The sequence below is a fragment of the Dasypus novemcinctus genome, chromosome 7, assembly GCF_030445035.2.
Source record: "Dasypus novemcinctus isolate mDasNov1 chromosome 7, mDasNov1.1.hap2, whole genome shotgun sequence".
NCBI lineage: Eukaryota > Metazoa > Chordata > Mammalia > Cingulata > Dasypodidae > Dasypus > Dasypus novemcinctus.
Genome location: NC_080679.1, coordinates 43,563,988 through 43,582,450, shown reverse-complemented (window position 1 = coordinate 43,582,450; position 18,463 = coordinate 43,563,988). Strand labels below are relative to the sequence as shown.

General features: G+C 39.5%; 2 protein-coding genes and 1 long non-coding RNA gene across 12 annotated transcripts in view; 1 reads left to right on the top strand and 2 right to left on the bottom strand.

Moving 5' to 3' along the window:
* Window positions 1–6,038, bottom strand: part of MPP4 (MAGUK p55 scaffold protein 4) — a 36,098-nt gene extending 30,060 nt beyond the window's left edge. The window contains exons 1-4 of the mRNA XM_004458886.5: window positions 5,960–6,038; window positions 4,984–5,105; window positions 2,708–2,785; window positions 497–577 (exon numbers count right to left, since the gene is read on the bottom strand). Coding sequence (XP_004458943.2) covers window positions 497–577; window positions 2,708–2,785; window positions 4,984–5,105; window positions 5,960–6,038 — 360 coding nt within the window. The remainder of the gene's footprint in view (window positions 1–496; window positions 578–2,707; window positions 2,786–4,983; window positions 5,106–5,959) is intronic.
* On the top strand, window positions 1,956–18,288 carry LOC131279157 (uncharacterized). Its single transcript, XR_009186506.2, has 3 exons — window positions 1,956–2,059; window positions 2,158–2,256; window positions 17,947–18,288. It is a non-coding gene; the product is annotated as an uncharacterized lncRNA (long non-coding RNA).
* ALS2 (alsin Rho guanine nucleotide exchange factor ALS2) overlaps window positions 15,303–18,463 on the bottom strand; it is an 88,530-nt gene continuing 85,369 nt past the window's right edge. For all 10 annotated transcript variants that reach the window (XM_004458880.5, XM_004458882.5, XM_071216186.1 and 7 more), the window contains one exon: window positions 15,303–16,616. In XM_004458880.5, the coding sequence (XP_004458937.1) occupies window positions 16,578–16,616 (39 nt within the window). In that variant the 3' untranslated portion in view covers window positions 15,303–16,577. The remainder of the gene's footprint in view (window positions 16,617–18,463) is intronic.

Below are 18,463 nucleotides of genomic sequence, written 5' to 3'. Positions count from 1 at the left end.
TTTGTCATATTTTTCCCAATTAAGCAGAATGAGGGATAGTAACCAAAACATCTTGCTGGTTTAATTTGTCAGTAACACCCAAGGGCATATAAGATTGAATAAGAAAAAGTAGTGCCCTGGTTAAGGATTCAGATCATAGAGTTCCTTGATACCTGGCAACACTAAGTTTCCATTTCACAGGGCAGGGAAGCTGTCGTTCCATACCACTGCCTGAGGTTGGAGGACAGAATTTAGTTGGAACTAAAGGACATTCTCCAGGTAGTTTGTGCTATTGAGGATATTTGACAGCTAATATTAACCTTTTGATTGCTCTAAATGCAGACATTCTCTCAGTGTTTTAATTTGTTGATAAACTGATCTCAAAATCCATTAGTACTAAGAGGCAGGTTTCTGTCCCATAATTGAAATGGTCTTCATGTTCTCCCTCATAGAGTGAATCATCATTCTATGGTACGTTACAAATATCTGGGCATATCTTGTCTTAACAAGCACTTGCCTTAAAGTGTGGATCCTGGAGGATTTGTCTCAGCTCTTGGATCTCAGGAGAATTAGGGGTTCTACATAACAGATCCACTACCTGGTTGATGGAAAATCATGTATTACGAGAATTTTCAAAAAGTCTTCATCACCTAGTAAACCTCACCAAGAAGTGGATGACAAATATACTGACATACCTGGTGTTTACCTAATAAAAGTGGTTATCAAAGACTTCTTTGTCATCTTTAAAGTCAGGGCCTGGCATACCTCCTTATTCATGAAACTTTCTTATTGGCAGAATCCAAGTTTTGGGGGAGACCTAAGTCTCAGTTCCCCATTCCTGGCACAACACAGACTTGTGGAGGAACTAACCCAATTTCCTAACAGCATACATGCAAGGCACTTCTCCAGTGCCTCTAAATTAGCTCTTTGCTAATATGAATGCTTAATAGGTAAATTAAGCTGCCTGAGTTTCTCTAGGTACAAATTCAAAGTATCTGAAGAACTCAGGTAGCTTAATTCCAAGGGATGTTCCATTCTTCAACTTGAAAATGGAATACTAATTTCTATTCCAAGACTTATTATTTGATTAGCAGTTTTAATGTTTGTTTCAATAAAAATTAAGTGCAAAACGGTATAAATTCTTATCTCTTTGCTGTGGTTTATGTGTAGACCTGCTGTCTAACAGACATGAGACCTCTCAGGATGTTAATCAATGCTGAAAATCTTCAGCAAAAAATAGAGCATTACACACAATGAAATGAAAACAAGCAGCTTACAAAGCTAAATCTCTATTCACTATGATTATAACTTAATAAAATATCACGTGTGTGTTTTCCTTTGGAACGACAGAACTATTTGAGTTATTACTGCAGTTGAAAGTAGAATAGCTTTTTTTTCCTATTTCTTTTAATATGATTTGGCCAATTAATAAAATGGGTTATGTAGTCATGCACTCAACAAATATTTATTGACTACCTACTATGTATCAGACGATACTTTAGGTAATACAAATACAGCAGTGAACAAGTAAACAAAAATTCCCATTCTTATAGGGTTTATATTCTAGTGAGGAAGTAAATAATAAATAAAATACATAAATAGTTTTGATGGCAAGAAGAGTTAAGAGGAAAAATAAACCAAGATAGGGAGTGCTATGAGGGGTTGCAATTTTAGATGGGGTGACTGGAAAAGCCTTCCTGAGAAGGTGACATTGAGTGGAGACTGGAAGGACATAAGGGATCAAATAATGTGGATATGAGGGCAAGAGTGTAATATGCAGAGGGAAAAGAAAATACACAGAGCCTGTGGATGGAGCATGCCTGGTAGATTGAACTGCAAAGACGCAATAATAGCCAGAGCAGAGTGAGCAAGGGAAAGAGTAGTGGGTGTGAAGTCAAAGAGGTAATAGGAGCCAGGTTATGTGTGGCTCTGTAAGGACTTTGATGTTTACTCTGAATCACATGGGAAATCACTGGAAGAGTTCGAGCAGAGAAATGACGTGACCTGCCAGCTTTGAAGAAGTTCTCCCTGGTTGCTGTTTTGAGACTATATGGGGACAAGGGCAGAAACGGGAGACGAGGTAGGAGGCTCTGTTGTAATCATCTATGGAAGAGATGGTGTTGGCTCTTCTCTTAGGTGGTACAACGGAGATGGTGAGACTCTGGTTGTATTTTTAAGGCAAAGTCGACAATATTTGCCACCAGATTGGCTGTGGGGCATGAGAGAAAGAGAGTGAAAGATGACCCCAAAGGTTTTGGCCTGAGAAACTGAAAAAAGGTAGGTGTCATTACTGAGCTAGAAAAGGCTGCGAGAGAAGTGGGTTTGGGGAGAAAAGATCAGGTGCTGGGTTTGGGATATGTGAAGTTTGAGATGTCCATTAAAAATCCAAGTAAGATGCGGAGGAGGCAGTGGGATATATCCATTTAGCATTCAGGAAAAAGGTCTAGGCTAGAGACATAACTGTGTTCTATATTAATAGTAATAACCGAGTCCAAAGTTTAGAAAAGAAAAAGAGACTAGAAATGGTATTTTTATATTTTAATTTGGGGATGCCAGTTAACTAGCATGCCAGTTTTTTCCCTTATATTAAAGCTGAATTAAAAACACTTATTAGATGCATAATCATAAATATTTTCCATTAGAACCTTTAACTTGCTTAAACTAGCACTGCTAGAAAAAAATGTCTTCGCTTTATCTCTACTGTTCTGTGAATTACAAATCACCCTACCTCATAGGATAATGCCTGTGCGTGGGCCGTGGTGGGAATTGGTTTCTTTTCTTTACATTCCTGGAGGCAATCATAAACCTGCAAAAGGGTGGGAGAATGGTATAAAGATGACAGGATGATTAACATTTTAGGTTTAAGGCTCTCAAAGAGAAGAAACAACCTGGGTAGCTGCACCTACAACTGAACAGGATAATGTGTTTGTCTTTAATAAGGTGTGTCTCTAGTTGTCAATGAGAAATGAACTCAAGTCTGGTGGTTCTAATGCTTCAAAGGCTTAATTATTGGCTACCACTGGAAATTGATCTTTAAAAGTGATTTCACTGATACCAAGAAACTCAGGTTTTTACTCTCGTTAAACTAAGCAAGGGTAGGAGTTTCTGGGACCGAGACCTACAGGGACTTGAAGATTAAGTGCACAGGGGATCTCAGAGGGGGGATGTTTGGGGCCAGAGACCCTGAGGACCCGTGAGCAGGGCAACCGCACAGGGCTTGTGCTGTGAGGCCCAGTGTCCAGCAAAGGGTCCCAACAGGAGGCCAGAAACGCCCTCTATACTCACTGGTACTCTATTCCAATCTTTTTTTTTTTTTTTTTTTTTTTAAAAGTGGTAAGAATAATTTTCTTTTTATTTATTTATTTATTTATTTATTTATTTATTTATTTATTTAATTTCCCCCCCCTCCCCTGGTTGTCTGTTCTTTCTTTCTTTTTTTTTTTATTGACTTTGTAATAATATTACATCAAAAATATATATGTGAGGTCCCATTCAACCCCACTCCCCCACCCCCCCCCTCTCCCCCCCAAAACACTCGTTCCCATCATCATGACACATCCATTGGATTTGGTAAGTACATCTTTGGGCACCTCTGCACCTCATAGTCAATGGTCCACATCATGGCCCATACTCTCCTCCATTCCATCCAGTGGGCCCTGTGAGGATTTACAATGTCCGGTGATTGCCTCTGAAGCACCATCCAGGGCAGCTCCATGTCCCAAAGACACCTCCACCTCTCATCTCTTCCTGCCTTTCCCCATACCCATCGTCCACCATGTCCACTTTTCTCAATCCAATACCACCTCTTCTATGTGGACATTGGATTGGTTGTGTCCATTGCACCTCTATGTCAAGAGGAGGCTCAAATTCCACATGGACGCTGGATGCAATCCTCCCATTTTCAGTTGTAATCACTCTAGGCTCCATGGTGTGGTGGTTGTCCTTCTTCAACTCCATCTTAGCTGTCTACTCCAATCTTTTGAGCTTCTCCTTTTCCTAATTCTCCAGTTTAAAAAAAATCAACTATGTCTCTGTTGACCCTTAGGAATTTTTTTTCCTACCTAGATCTAGGCCTGCCTAACTCAGCAATGCAGACCTGCATTTTATTTTAGCAATCTAGTGTCTCTTACAGATGGAGAAATGAGGCCCGAGAGGCCACCTCGGCCCCCTTCTCTAGCTCTGCCTCACTGCTCCACCTCAGGGCCAGCTGACGGGTTGGCCAGGAAATGATGAAGGGATGAGGGAGCGCGAGGCACCAACAGCCTACCCGTAGTGGGCGAGGCCACACTTAACAAAAGGAAAACTCCTGTCCTAGCTGACCCCAAGGAGAAAAAAATTCCTCGTGGATATCAGGTGATTTAACTCAAGTACAATGAGGAGGACTTTGTTCATGCTAAAGATGTTGATATTTTCCCTTATTTTAAAGAATGTGCTATTAACATGCCTCATAAAACTGACCATATTTCACACACAAATGAAGGAAGCACACATGTACCAAAAGAATTGTCAAAAGGATCTTTCTCAATAAGAACATTGTTCAGCGGAACGAAATTATAGCCAGATTGTAGGTGCTAGCATATAGTGCATGGAATTTTACCAATTTTTTTTTAATTACATCTTCAGTATAAGGTAAGTTTAAAATGTCTAAACAGGACTGCAGACATCTCATTTTCTGACTAAAAAAAATAAAGAGGGGATAATATATTTTTAAGAATTTTTATTTTCCTGAGTTCACTTCCCGGACAAAGAAGGAGCTGCAGAATGCAGTTAAGGGTGGCCAGTTTGGGTAGCTGCCTTGTGATTCCGAGGGACCTCTAGAAGAAAAAGAATCGGGGGAAGACAAGAGAGGGGCTGCTGTATTCTTGTCCACCTTAATCCCTTCCTAAAAAGTTTGTGTCATTCTTCTATGAGGAATGCCTCTTAAGAGCTTTTTCCAAGTTGAAATTTCCCACCAACTGACAGCGACACCGTTGGGTAAGCACTTGGAAGCAACGGAGCACTCACCTTCAGCAGAGCCTGCAGCCATGGGGAATGGAGGAGATCATATAAGAGACACACTCCACTCACGTCTCGGCTGTAGAACAGGCTCAGCTCCTGCAACACAAGTCTCAGGATTTGGGAGAGACCTGGAAAAAGGAAAAGGCCGAGAGGGAGTGGCAGGTGGGGGTGGGAAGAAAGGCAGGTGTAAATGTGAAAGGCAACTCAGACAGTGAGGGCGTGCTTGAAGTCCTCATGAGGAGAGCAAACAACACTGAGTTTAGGGTCAAAAGCTCCAGTTTGGGGAGAGGTTGTAGCTCAGTGGTTTGAGCACCTGCTTCCCATGTATGAAGTTTTGGCTGAAGACCTGTTCTGTAATTTACTACGTGAACTTGGGAGAGTCATCTAACTATCTTGAAACCCAGATGTCGGATATTATGAAAGCAATAAAATGATTGCCTTCCCCTCCTCTATCTTACCAGGCTTTTGTTTGTTATAAAATTAAAAGCTAGTTATTTTCTGGATCCTCCCTCTTTAACTCAAACAAGGAGGCGTTTGTCTTTACTCATGAAAATTCTTGCTGAAAGTGTTTCTGAAAACTAACTCCCATTGTGTTTTTTTAATACAAATCTCAGGATTCCACTGAACAAAGAAAGGACTAAACAAATTTTAAATAATATTTGGTATGTTGACAAATATTTTCATGGAAACTCTATTCCCTGCAGTGATATCTTTAATTATGAAGTGTTCTAAGTTGTACCTAAGACAGTGTGGGGTAGAAAAGAAGGTTCTGAACCCAACATGTCAATTTCTTTCCTACTTGCCTTGAAAATTTCTTGCAGACTTATCACTAATAGATGTAGTTCTGAGCTCAAAAGTGTACATGTTCCTTGATAGAACTGCAATAACTCTGCTAGAATTTCTGTCCATTCATTTGATCACAAATTCAGGCTCATATTATAAGGCTTTGGGGGTCTAGAAAAGGAAGACTGGTGGCACATACCATTCTCTGGATTGGTTGCTGTTGACAGCTTCATGTCCTTCTTGTCTGGTGGATCTGCTCCTTTGTCTGACTGTATCATCCTCCCTGCCTGAGCTTCCAGAAGGAATTCAGAGCTAGGAAGCAATAAACAGCACATAGCTTACTCAACCATGCTGCCCATACAGCCCTTAGCAGGTTATATTTTCACCAGCATGTACTGAGCAAGTCAAACACTGGAATACACATCAAATAAAACATAGTCTTGTCTTTGAGGAGCATACTCTCTATCTGAATTAACCATCACCAGCTGTGTGAAGGTGAAAATTATTTCATAAAATGATCCCTCCTTTTTAAATAAAAAACGAGGGTCAAATCGTGTTGTATTGATCTATCTTCCACCTCTTTGCCTAGCTGAGTTTATCCCATCATTCAGATCTGACCTCCCTGGCTGTATTCCACTTAGGCACCCATTCCCTCTCATTGTACCCTAAAGTTCCTCATAGCTCTGATTATAATTACAGGAGTTATGGGCTACTGCTGAGGCATACTCTTAGGGTGTGTACTAGCCAAAGGGGTGTTGATGCAAAATACCAGAAACCTGTTGACATTTATAAAGGGTATTTATTTGGGGTAGAAGCTTACAGTTACCAGACCATAAAGCGTAAGTTACTTCCCTCACCAAAGTCTGTTGCCACATGTTGCAGCAAGATGGCTGCCGACATCTGCAAGGGCTCAGGCTTCCTGAGTTCCTCCCTTCCTGGGGCTCATTTCTGTCTGGACTCAGCTACTCTGGTTTCTCCACAAGGTCAGCTATAGATTACGAGGCTCTCTGGGTTTTGCCTCTCTCCACAAGTACAGCTGTACAGGCAAACGGCTCGTCTCTCTTCCTGGGGCCTCTGCTGCGTCCAATTGAGCCTTCTCTCTCTCTTCTTCTTTATGTCTTTACTTCCCAGGATCCAGGATCAAAACTCCAAACTCTGTTCTCTGCCATGTCTTTTCTCTGTGAGTCCCCACTCACCAAAAGGGCAGGGAGGCAACATCCTATGACATGACCTAATCAAAGCCTTAATCATTATCTAATCAAGTAAATGTGAAACCTCTGGATCTAATACAATCTAATAATACCCAGAGGGACAGACCAGTTTACAAACATAATCCAATTTCTATTTTGGAATTCATAAACATTATCAACTGCATGTATTGTCCATAGTGTTAGGTTAGGTTTAGTTTCAAGAAACAGAAACCCAAAATAACAGTGTCTTAACAAGATATTAAGAAGTTTATTTTTGCTCATGTAAAAGTACAGAGATAGAGACCAGGGCTGACAGGGCTGCCTTGCTCTGTGAAGTTCTCAGGAAGCAGGCTCCTTTCAGCTCACAGCTGTACCTGGGTGTGGTATACTTCTCCTCTTCCTGCTTCAAGATGGTTGCTCCAGCTCCAGCCATCACATCTACATTTTGGTGAGCAGGATGGACAAGGGATTAAGAAAACAAGAGCATGGGAAGCGGACATGGCTCAACTGATAGAGCGTCTGCCTACCATATAGAGGGTCCAGGGTTCGATACCCAGAGCCTCATGACCCGTGTGGTGAACTGGCCCACATGCAGTGCTGCTGCATGCAAGGAGTGCCATGCCACGCAGGGGTGTCCCCCGCATAGGGGTGCCCCACTTGCAAGGAGTGTGCCCTGCAAGGAGAGCCGCGCTGTGAGAAAAAAGCACAGCTTGCCCAGGAGTAGTGCTGCACACACAGACAGCTGATGCAGCAAAATGATGCAACAAAAAAGAGACACCGTTTCCCGCTGCCGCCTGACAACACAAGTGGATGCAGAAGAACACACAGCAAATGGACACAGAAAGCAGACAAGGGGGGGGAGGGGAAGGGGAGAGAAATAAATAAATCTTTAAAAAAAAAAAAAGAAAATGAGCAAAGGGAACACGCCAACTTCTCTTTAAGGACATTTTCCAGAAGTCACCCTTCACAATGAGAAATCACCTCATACCTCATGTAACTTTTACATGTCCCACCAGACTTTCATGTTGCTGGGGAAAAAATCCTTCTTTATAAATATATGAGCCTAGAACCCAAGTCTTCTTGCACAGTTTTAATATATTAATTATTAATATAAACAATTTAAAAATCGTCCCCCAAGGAAAATTTTTTCTGTTTGCTCATTGTTTGTGCCTATTGTTTGTGTTATCTGTTTGTTTTTTCTTTAGTAGGCACTGGGAACCAAACCAGGACCTCCCATATGGGAGGTGGGCACTCAACTGCTTGAACCATATCTGCTCCTCACTTTTAAAATCATTAAAATTATTGTAATAATAATTTTAATTTAATAATTGCTACAATAAATATTATTTAAACATGCAGTGCATACACACTGAATTTTTCTGGAATGCTACTACCATGTAAATGGAAGAATGATTTTACTTTGTTTTGCTTGGAACTTTACCAGGTTGTTCACCATTTCAGAAAATCATGCTATGTATGGTTCCACTGCTCGTGGTATTTAGGGTTTCACTATATTGCATGGCTGTCAGTGTCTGTACCTGTACCTCTGTACCTGTAACAGATACAGATCTACCTGTATCTGCTATCTGTATCTGTACCTGCCTCCAAAGCTGTTGCATCCCTGGTGCAGATGCAAACACCTGTTACTTCATAATATCTTTTGGTGTAGGGATGTCTCATATTTACATATTGAAATACACAATGCCTTAGTACCAACTACGTTTTCTAATTTCTCCTTGTTATAATCATTAGAACATATATATATATTTTAAAGTTAGGTGTAAGTGTCTTAGTTTGAGACCCCCAGGGTCAGACCAGCAAGGATTCTGGGGCAGGCAATTTATCTGGGAGATGATCCCAGGAAACAGCTGCAGATTCTAGGCAATTGAGAGAGGGATGGGAAGGAAGGCAGTAAAATGTGTGTTACCAAGCAAGTAAACACTGGGCAACTAGAGCGTAAGCCCAAGGGATTTCAAGAGGCAGTGGGCTGGGGGTGTTTCTATGCCAGTGCTGTCAGTCATTGGTTGAGGAGTGTTCCCAGTGTGTGTTAATTCCCCTGGCCCTTCCAGTGTGCTGCATGCATGCCTTCAGACAGCAAGTGGAGGTGCTGGCAGTTGGAAGCTGTTCCTGACTGCACCAAAACGGTAAAACCAAGAGCATACGGGCAGGGTGCTGACAGCATTTGCTATAGCTGGATAATGAATTATAAATCAGGACCCCACCCCCCTTTTTTTAAAGAAAAAAAGGAGCATTTCAAATTAGTTGTTAGAAACTGGAGCATTGAATTTGATAGGGTGGAGAACCTCCTGTCTAGAATCTAATCAGATTGTTAAGGTTGAGCCTACAAGGTCTATCTAGAAAACCAAACCAAACCAAACAGATGGTTATTATGTTATCTCTAAATTCTAAGGTGCTAAGAGCCACATGGGAAGCTGTTACAAAATTTTAGACGTTGAGGGAAGGAAATGTATCAAATAAAATAAATTTTTGGGGTGGTATTCTAATCATGAAGATGGCACATCTGTGTTCATGTAGTGTTGGCTTGAAAAACACTTTCCAGATAGTAGGTACTGGTGAGCACTTTTATTTTGGTAAAAAATAATATGAGAGAAAAATCTCAAAGGGTTTGATCCTACAGCCCAAATGTTTTAAATTTCTTTTTTTTGTTTTTTGTTTTTTAAAGATTTTTATTTATTTAATTCCCCTCCCCTCCCCCAGTTGTCTGCCTTCTGTGTCTTTTTGCTGCGTCGTTTCTTTGTCCGCTTCTGTTGTTGTCAGCTGGACAGGAAGTGTGGGCGGCGCCATTCCTGGGCAGGCTGCACTTTCTTTCGCGCTGGGCGGCTCTCCTTACGGGTGCACTCCTTGCGCGTGGGGCTCCCCTATGCGGGGGACACCTCTGCGTGGCACAGCACTCCTTTCTGCGCATCAGCACTGCGCATGGGCCAGCTCCACACGGGTCAAGGAGGCCCGGGGTTTGAACCGCGGACCTCCCATGTGGTAGACGGACGCCCTAACCACTGGGCCAAAGTCCGTTTCCCTTAAATTTTTCTTATTCTCCTCCAATCTACATCTATATTTTTATAGTCTAAATAATCTTGTAAGTTATTTGAAGGAGAAATAGATCAGAGAAATTTTAACATGAATAGCATATTAGATAAGGAATGATAGTTAATTTTGTTAAATTTGGAAACAGCATCATGGTTACATAGAAAATGAAGTCTTTATCTGGCAATGATACCATATTTATGGGTAAAATTGTGTCTAAAGTTTGTTTTAATACTATAGAAAAAAGAAAGCGTGGGGCATAGTGAACAAGCACAGACTTGGTCATCGTTGCTGTGGGGTGATGTGTGGGTGTTCAGCAGACTATGCTATCTGCATTTGTCTATGTTTGAAAATATCTGTGATAAAAATATTTTAAAAATCACCTTGACCTCATAATTTTGTATTGTTCTCTATAAATATTTTTGTTTCTACACTTAAAAAAAACTAAAACAAATATCTATTGCCCACCTGTTAAGGGTAATTTTTTGGGATGAACTAGAGAGCAAGACATATCCAGTCCTGGCCTTGCAGAGCTTACGGTCTGGTGGAGACACTTATCACTCAGTCGCCAACTCCAAAACTTTTCCTGGTTGCACCTTGCTTTGGGATTGTAGTCTAACTTGCCAGCTCTACTGTGGTATTCAAGGCTCTTCATGACCTTTGTGGCTCCATCTCCACTTTTCCAGCTACATTATTTTCCAGTCACACTGAAGTAATGTAGTTTGCTAGATTCTACAAAACACTTGATATTAACAGCCTTGTCCCATCACCGCCCACCCTGCCCAGTCAGATTAAATCATGCCTTTTCCTATTTCTGCTTTATGAGACTCTATTGAATCATTTAGCACAATAGTTGCATATATGACTCACCTTGCTTCCTAGAAAGTCTAGGAACCCGTCCAGTGTAAGGGATGGAAAAGGAGATGGGTGCCTGCTAGAAAGTCAGAGCAAACAGATGGGTCTGATTTCAAGCCATTATATTCAGGGAACCTTTTAAAATCTGTTACCCTGATAGGGAGACATATCATTCACAAATCATACATTCTTGATGAAGCAATACAGATTAAACAAGTCAATCATTTTGCACATGGTAAGTTGAACCACATTCCTTCCATATTTAAATTGACAGTGTACTGAACAGTGTACTGAACTAGGCCTATCCATTCAGCAAATGCAGCACTAGAAACTATAGATTCTTGAGATGAGTTTACTACATGGGAGCTTTACAAATTGTGGGTTTTTGAGTGAATTTTAATGATGAAAATAGCTTCTATAATAAATCTCAGCCAACTCCAGCACCATGTAGATAATTCATAAATTCCAAAGGTTCCTTTTGGCCAAACGTTTCAGCCACTGAGGCCATAAAGATTAATTTTCATTTCCATAGCTTAAGCAAATTCTAACAATTGTGCTTGCCTGGTTATTCTCAGGGTTTCATGACAAATTCACAGACAGAAACCCCAGACAATTGTTCTCTCTCCCTCCAGGTAGCTAAGAAAATGGTTGCAATTTATCATCCTCATAGTACTTATTACTATGTCCTATCCATTTCCTTGTTCAGTGTCTGTCTCCAGTGTAATGTCTGCAAAGGGTCTGGAGAACAGTATCCGTGCTTGTCTTGTTCACTGCTGTAGCCTCAGCACTGAGAACAGAGCCTGGGTCACAGTAAGCACTTGAGATTTTTGCTTGTTGTCCAGAAGGGGTAGAGAAATGGGAGGTCAAGATATGGAAGTAGTAGGAAACATAGGCTGATAACTTCCCCCAAGGGGTTCTCTAGCAGCAGGGACATTTCTACACGAGGAGAAAGGCAGCTGAACTCCAGAGAACTGTGCCCTTCCTCTCCTACACTTACTTCTGCCTGGTTATGCTGACTTCAACTTCCTTCCTTACTGAACATTAAAAGCCATCCCAAGGAACCACGTCTACAACTGCAAGCAAGAGAGCCCCATCCATCTGCCCCATGGGATTGAAGCCCCTTCTCAATTAGAATCCTCAGGATTGGGAGATGAACCATGAACTAAAGTAGACTTACTGGTGTTGTACTATGGACTTATTGTGATTCTAGCAATGGAAGAAATTATATCATTGATGTGGAGACAGTGGTCCCTGGAGGTTCTGAGGGCAGGGAGAGGGAAAAACAGGTGAAATACTGGGCATTTTCAGGACTTGGAAATTGTCCTGAATGACATTTACAATGACAGATACAGGCCATTACAGATCTTGCCATAACCTACAAAAATGTGGACAGAGTGTAAACTAACAAAGTAAACTATAATCCATGCTTAGTGGCAATGCTCCAAAATGTGTTCCTCGATTGTAACTAATGTATGGCATTCATGAAGGAGGTAGTTAACATGGGAAAATGTGGGAGGTGTAGGGATCGGGGCATATGGGAGTCCCCTATATTTTTATGTAACATTTATATAATCCGAGTATCTTTTTAAAAATGTATATTTTAAAAAAAGAAAAAAGAAATGAACTCTTTGGGAACCAATGTTGCAGTTGGTTCTTAGAGTTCCCTAACACTCTCTTATCTCCCCAAGTTAATCTAAATAAGTTAATAAAATCATATTGGAAGTGCTAAAAAGGAAAAAAAAAAAAAAAAAGCAGCCACAGCTGAAAGGGATCTTAGAAATACTTAAATGCAACCATCAGTTTAGAGATAAGGAATCTGAGATTCAAAGTGGAATGCAATAGAGTTAACAAGTAGCAAAATCAAGCTTTCCTCTTTTGTTTCCATAATTAGTTCTGAAAGACAGTAGAGCCTGGCAAAATACTTTAACATATTCATCATGGAAGACTGAAGTTTCTTCCTTTTCATGACTGTTTTTGCTGTCTTAAGAATGAGAATTCTTGACTGAGACTGAAGTAAATACCCATACATATGAAATTCTAGACCATTTAATACAGGAAAGATGGCCAGTTTTGTCCTTACTTTAGAAGATGCATTAGTATTTTCAGACTCCTAAGGTATTTGTCTTAAGAATTACCCTAAAAATCAGTTATTTCCATAAACTTCAAAAAATGTAGTAATCATTATTAAATGCCACAATTCCCTAACCCTACTATACATTTCAAAAAGATATTTTCTACTAGATAAAGCCTGGAAGATTTGAAAACTTGATGATAAATGGCCTATACAAAACGGCTGCCTTCCTGCTGTTGATTAGGACTAGGACCAATGCACAATTTTACTCAGTCTCCCTGACAACTCACTATTTCCAGACTTAAGAAGCGGCTTCTCAAAGCCTGCTCTTTCAAAGTCATAAAATTCTCCATATAATTGGGGTTACTTTGAAGTTAACCATTAGGAGGATAAGGTTACGGGGGAGTTACTTCTTCAGCTGTTAAAAGCTGACAGAGGGTTAGATATTTATAGGAGATAGCTTCTGGTAACTGGAGGTCAAGTGGCAGGGTCTCTTACCTGCAACACTGCAAACAAACAGCACTGCTCCTATCCCGGAAAACAGCTTTAGTAGACAGTAACCTGGGCTATTAGTTGCCAAAGTCACCTTACTGTTCCAGATTAAAGCTGGACACATCCTCTTTGTTTTAATCCTAAACCACGCTAACTACTAAATTACTCAGTGTCTCACTGTCACAAATCCTGAGCATTACTTCCGTAGAAAAGTGTAATTTTTAACATTTTCAACCTTCATTTTAGTATTTTCTCACAAATTGCCAGCGATTAGTTAAGGCTAAAAGGTTAACATTTTTGTTGATTATTTCAGGATAACAGACACCCTACAACAGAAGGTAGCATCTTTAACATAAAGAAAAATTGTGGGATATCTGAGAAGCCTACCTATTAACCCTACATATTTTCTCACAGTATGGTGAGAAAATGATGGGAGTTTCTTCAGCAAATAATAATGAGGTCCATCAAAAATAGTTGCTCTGGTAGTTCCTCTATCTGCCTGTCAGGGCTGCTGAGCGTTCATCATACATGGCAGAGATTTCTGTAAACTGCTTTATGAATAGCAGGTATTTACAGACTGGCCTGGAGGTTTAGGATTTTTCCCCAAGAGAATTAACTGAAAATTTATAATTTCAATATCTGAATAAGATATTCAAATGCTATCTGAATAGGATAAATAACAAACTGTATGAAGAACCTTAAAGTAACTGGACAGTTTCATTCGTGGCTCAAACAAAAGGCTAAATTTTCATGCTTTTCTTAGAATTTAAGACCACCCACCATTGTTTGAAAATTTCCCAGTGGATCTCATTTCTACATATTATTCCTGTTTGCTTCTCTTAAAGGGGTTCAAAGATGAGCATTATCAGTAAATTTGCCTTTACCAGCCTTACTATATATGTGTTGTATGTGCATGTGTGTATCTTTTTCCCAAGTTCAGAAAGTCAAAACAGCCCCCAATGGAAATGCAAAGTGTTTAACATAAACTAATGTTTAAGTGTTGATTCCTTCTCCGTAGCAGGAAAGCATGTTCTGGGAGAAAGCAGTAATGAGAGGATATGTCTTAAGACATATCATGTACAAATGGAAGAGAATTAACTAATGTCTAATACTTCTTACCAGAATTTAAGTCCTCACTCTTCCCAAATTTGTTTAGGAGAAAAGAAAGTTACTATCAAAATATACTTTTTCTTCAAAGAAATAATAGATCTATTTTTTTTTTGAAGACTTATTTATCCCCACCCCCCCAGTTCCCCATTGTTTGCTCTCTGTCTCTGTCCATTTGCTGTGTGTTCTTCTGTGTTTGCTTGTATTCTAATTCGCTGGATTCAGGAACCAATCCTGGCACCTTCCAGAGTGGGAGAGAGGCAGTTATTTTCTTGTGCCACCACAAGTCCCCGTTCTTCTATGTCTTCTTATTTTCTCTCCTGCACCAGCTCTCAGTGTCGGCTGACAGTCCTGCATGGGGCGGCTTTCCCATGCTGGGCAGCAACCCCACAAAGGGTGGCACTCCTGCGCAAGGCAGTATTCCCATGTGGGCCGGCACTCTGCATGGGCCAGCTTGCCCTCACCAGGAGGCCTTGGGCATCAAACCCTGGACCTCCCATATGGTAGATGGTAGCTCAATTGGTTGAGCCACATCTGTTTCCCTAGATTTATTTTAAGACTCTTGTCCTAGGGTTACCAGGTTCAGAAAGTTAGTTACTTGCCAGATGCTATAATTATTAGTTTTCATTATTTTAAAGAGATATCTCTAGAATCCCAGAGGGGCCTCTGAGACCAATATAAAGAGACACTGATTACAATGTGGGCAAAAGTAATGCTAAGCTGGGTTTCCTTTAATTTTTTAGGCTGCCCTGTGTCATTCCTTCTGCAGTCATAAAACCACATAAAGATGAATGTATTTTATTATGAAAATTGCTGCTACATTACAGCCAACATTCCGAAACAGTATTTTAATAAACACTTATCTTGATTATAAAGTAGAGCAGAAACCATGATCCTTTTTCAAAATCAATTAACATCTGCTGAGTCACTTAATGTAAGTCAGGGGGACACTCCACATGCCCACTGTGGAGTGTAGGAGATGAGATGAAGAAAAGCACCTATATTATTCAAAACATCTACTAGTGTTACTTGTACAATGAAAACCAACAACTTTAAAACACAACAGGACATTTTTTAAAAAGCAAAACACTGAAATTTTGGGTGTCACAATACTTTTAAGATGGGAAAAGCCAAAGCTTGTTTCCTTTTTCTTCCCCTCTGTGATTTCAGCATGAGGTATAGGGAAGAACCGCAACACTAGGTGAGGGATGGATGAGTTCTTTCCTTCTGTATATTCCCAATCTTTAGACCGGCTCCAAAACCCAAGCTGTGTGCAAAAGCTTTTCAGGCTCTCAGAATACAGCGTTTTTGCACATGGATGAATGAGGTTCCACAGCAGCCCAGAGTCAGTGTTTGAATTCCAGTGTATTCACTCTCTGTAGCACAATAAGAAAGCAAGAGCAAAATTCCTATGTTCTAAGTAGGAGGCAGAAGACTCCTATTTGGATAAATTCCATGTTTTGTAGTCAGGGTATGGCAGTCACTGCATAGAAACTTTCTCATCATGAATAGCTTATAAAAAGTTAAAACTGCAGTCTGTAAGTTCCTTTTCCCCCTCCCTCAGCAAAGAAGCATGATGCACACATGATTTCAAGGAAGGCATAGTGTGGCTACTTAGTTTCAAGTAGAACCTGCTCCTTGCAAAGGGATCTGGGATAACTGCAGATGGATTCAGGCAAACATTCATCAACTTCTATAATGTAAGAAGTTATACTAAGAACTTTTCTTACAACTTTATGTAGCTGACATACCCTTTACTGTAGGAAGGGATATCCTCTTTATTAAAACTGAAGTATGACATTTTTGGAACTTAACACAGGCCAAGACTTGATCTAATCTGATTTCTACCTCTTTTTCAATCCTCCCTTTAAGCTATACAGTGTTTGTGTCCTGGGTTCAGGGGTCTGACCATTAGTAAGGCGACTCAGAAGTAACAACTCAAATAATACAACGTCCTTTCTAGTTTCAGCACGGCTCTTTTTGCCACTGCAGGAAGACTCCAGATGGTGCTATAGCACTCTATAGTAGATAATCCAGTTTTCAAGCTGTTATGCTGTCTAATTAAGTTTTTCACGCTGGATCTGGTAGTAACATGCCTGAAAAAAGTTCAAAACAATTTTAAATTTACTTTTAAAGAAATTACATAACCATAACCATGAACATAGAACTAATGCAAGAAAATCCCTTATCAATACTGATAGCCCAACAAATTCAGTTTGCTTTCATTTTTCTCTGTTCTCTTTCAGTCCCCCTATTCAATGTCTATTGTTTTGTTTAGTTATAATCAGTACAGATACAATTTTGTACATTTTTCCTATAACTCTATAAAGAAAACTTTTCATAAGCTGTATAATATTCTTCATTAGTAGAAATATCACAATTTGCTTAGCTATTATTGACTGGGCATTTGAAGATGCCCAATGTGGTTTTTTCCCCATCAATAAAAGGTATACCAGAACAATTGCAACCATCCCAGACCTAGTGTGTCAGAATTTCCAAGACCCAAGAATGCATTTTAATAAACACACAAGGAAATTCTGAAAGGAGCCAAGCTTCGGAATTACTCACACTACAACTAACGCCTCATCCAGATAATATATTATATTTTCTTTCTTTAATTTAATTCCTTAGGATAAATCCTGTGGAGTAGGATTACTAAATCAAGGTACATGAACATTTTTGATGTTACTGATGTGTATGTTAGCAACAATTGCTTTCCAAAAGAGCTACTTACCCCATTATCAGCAATGTGGGAATAATACTGATTTCACTATGATCCCACTAGCACTGGGTATAATTTAAGAATATTTTTTTTAATTTAACAGACACAAAATGGCACCTTGTTTAAATTTCCAGTGAGGTTGAGCATTTTTCTGTGTATAAATTTATTAATTCTGTTTCTTCCTTAGTGATTTGTTTAGAGATGCTCTCCACATAATGCTTACACTAGTACTGCCAAGTCATATTTGTGACCAATATGTTCCCTGGCACCCCTGCCCCCTTTTTCAAATGTTAATGATGTTTTAGTTAAGAAGTTAAAAAAGTTAATCCCAGGCCAGAAATCTGACATTAGAAAACTAGAAAATTCTAGTTTTTCTCATTTTATCTTTCTTTCTGTATATGTACACCTTTTGAAGTATTATCATTTGCTATGTGGGATAAGATGATACCACCAAAACTGCTAATAAGTTATCCCAATACTTTGTTGTTTCATTAATTAAATAATCATCTTCTCATTTTTGTGTTTGAATGTTTCCATTTTCTTATGCAAGATTTTACTTATAATAGTGCCTATATAGGGGCTATCCCTTCTGTTCAAGTATTTGTCTATCTCGGTAACAGTTAAATACTATTTTATCTTAATTACTTTAATTTTATAATATTTTGCTAAGTGAGTGAGTTTACTTTTCCTCCTCTTTTTTTCAGAAGTGTTTTACCATTCTCAACCCATTGTTTTTCCAACAAACTTCAGAGTGATTCTGCCAAATTCCAAGAAAATCAAGGTGGGGAAATGAAATGACTTCTACCAATCCTTAGAGGACACCTGGATCAGAAAACCTCATTTGTACACATTGGTTAAAGTAAACACAAAGGAATAAAAGAAAATACAATTCAAATTCATTATTTATATACTTTCATCTGTGGTTTTCATCTTAGTTTCAATAAATAGTTACTGGTGGATACTTTTTGGACACTAAGAACCCTTTGTTTCTTTTCTAGGGTTACAATTATTGTACAGGTGATCAATGTTTATAAGCATTTATAACAATTTGAACGATTAATTTGTAGGGCATACTGGGTGGTGAATAACTTGCTTTTAGTATCTTGAATAACAGACTGACTATGGAGCCTATTTCCTACCTTCCTTATAATATTGTATTATCGTGTTTTAAAGTATCAAAATTCTCTAAAGCATTTAATGTCTGTGTTGAGCTTTTATATA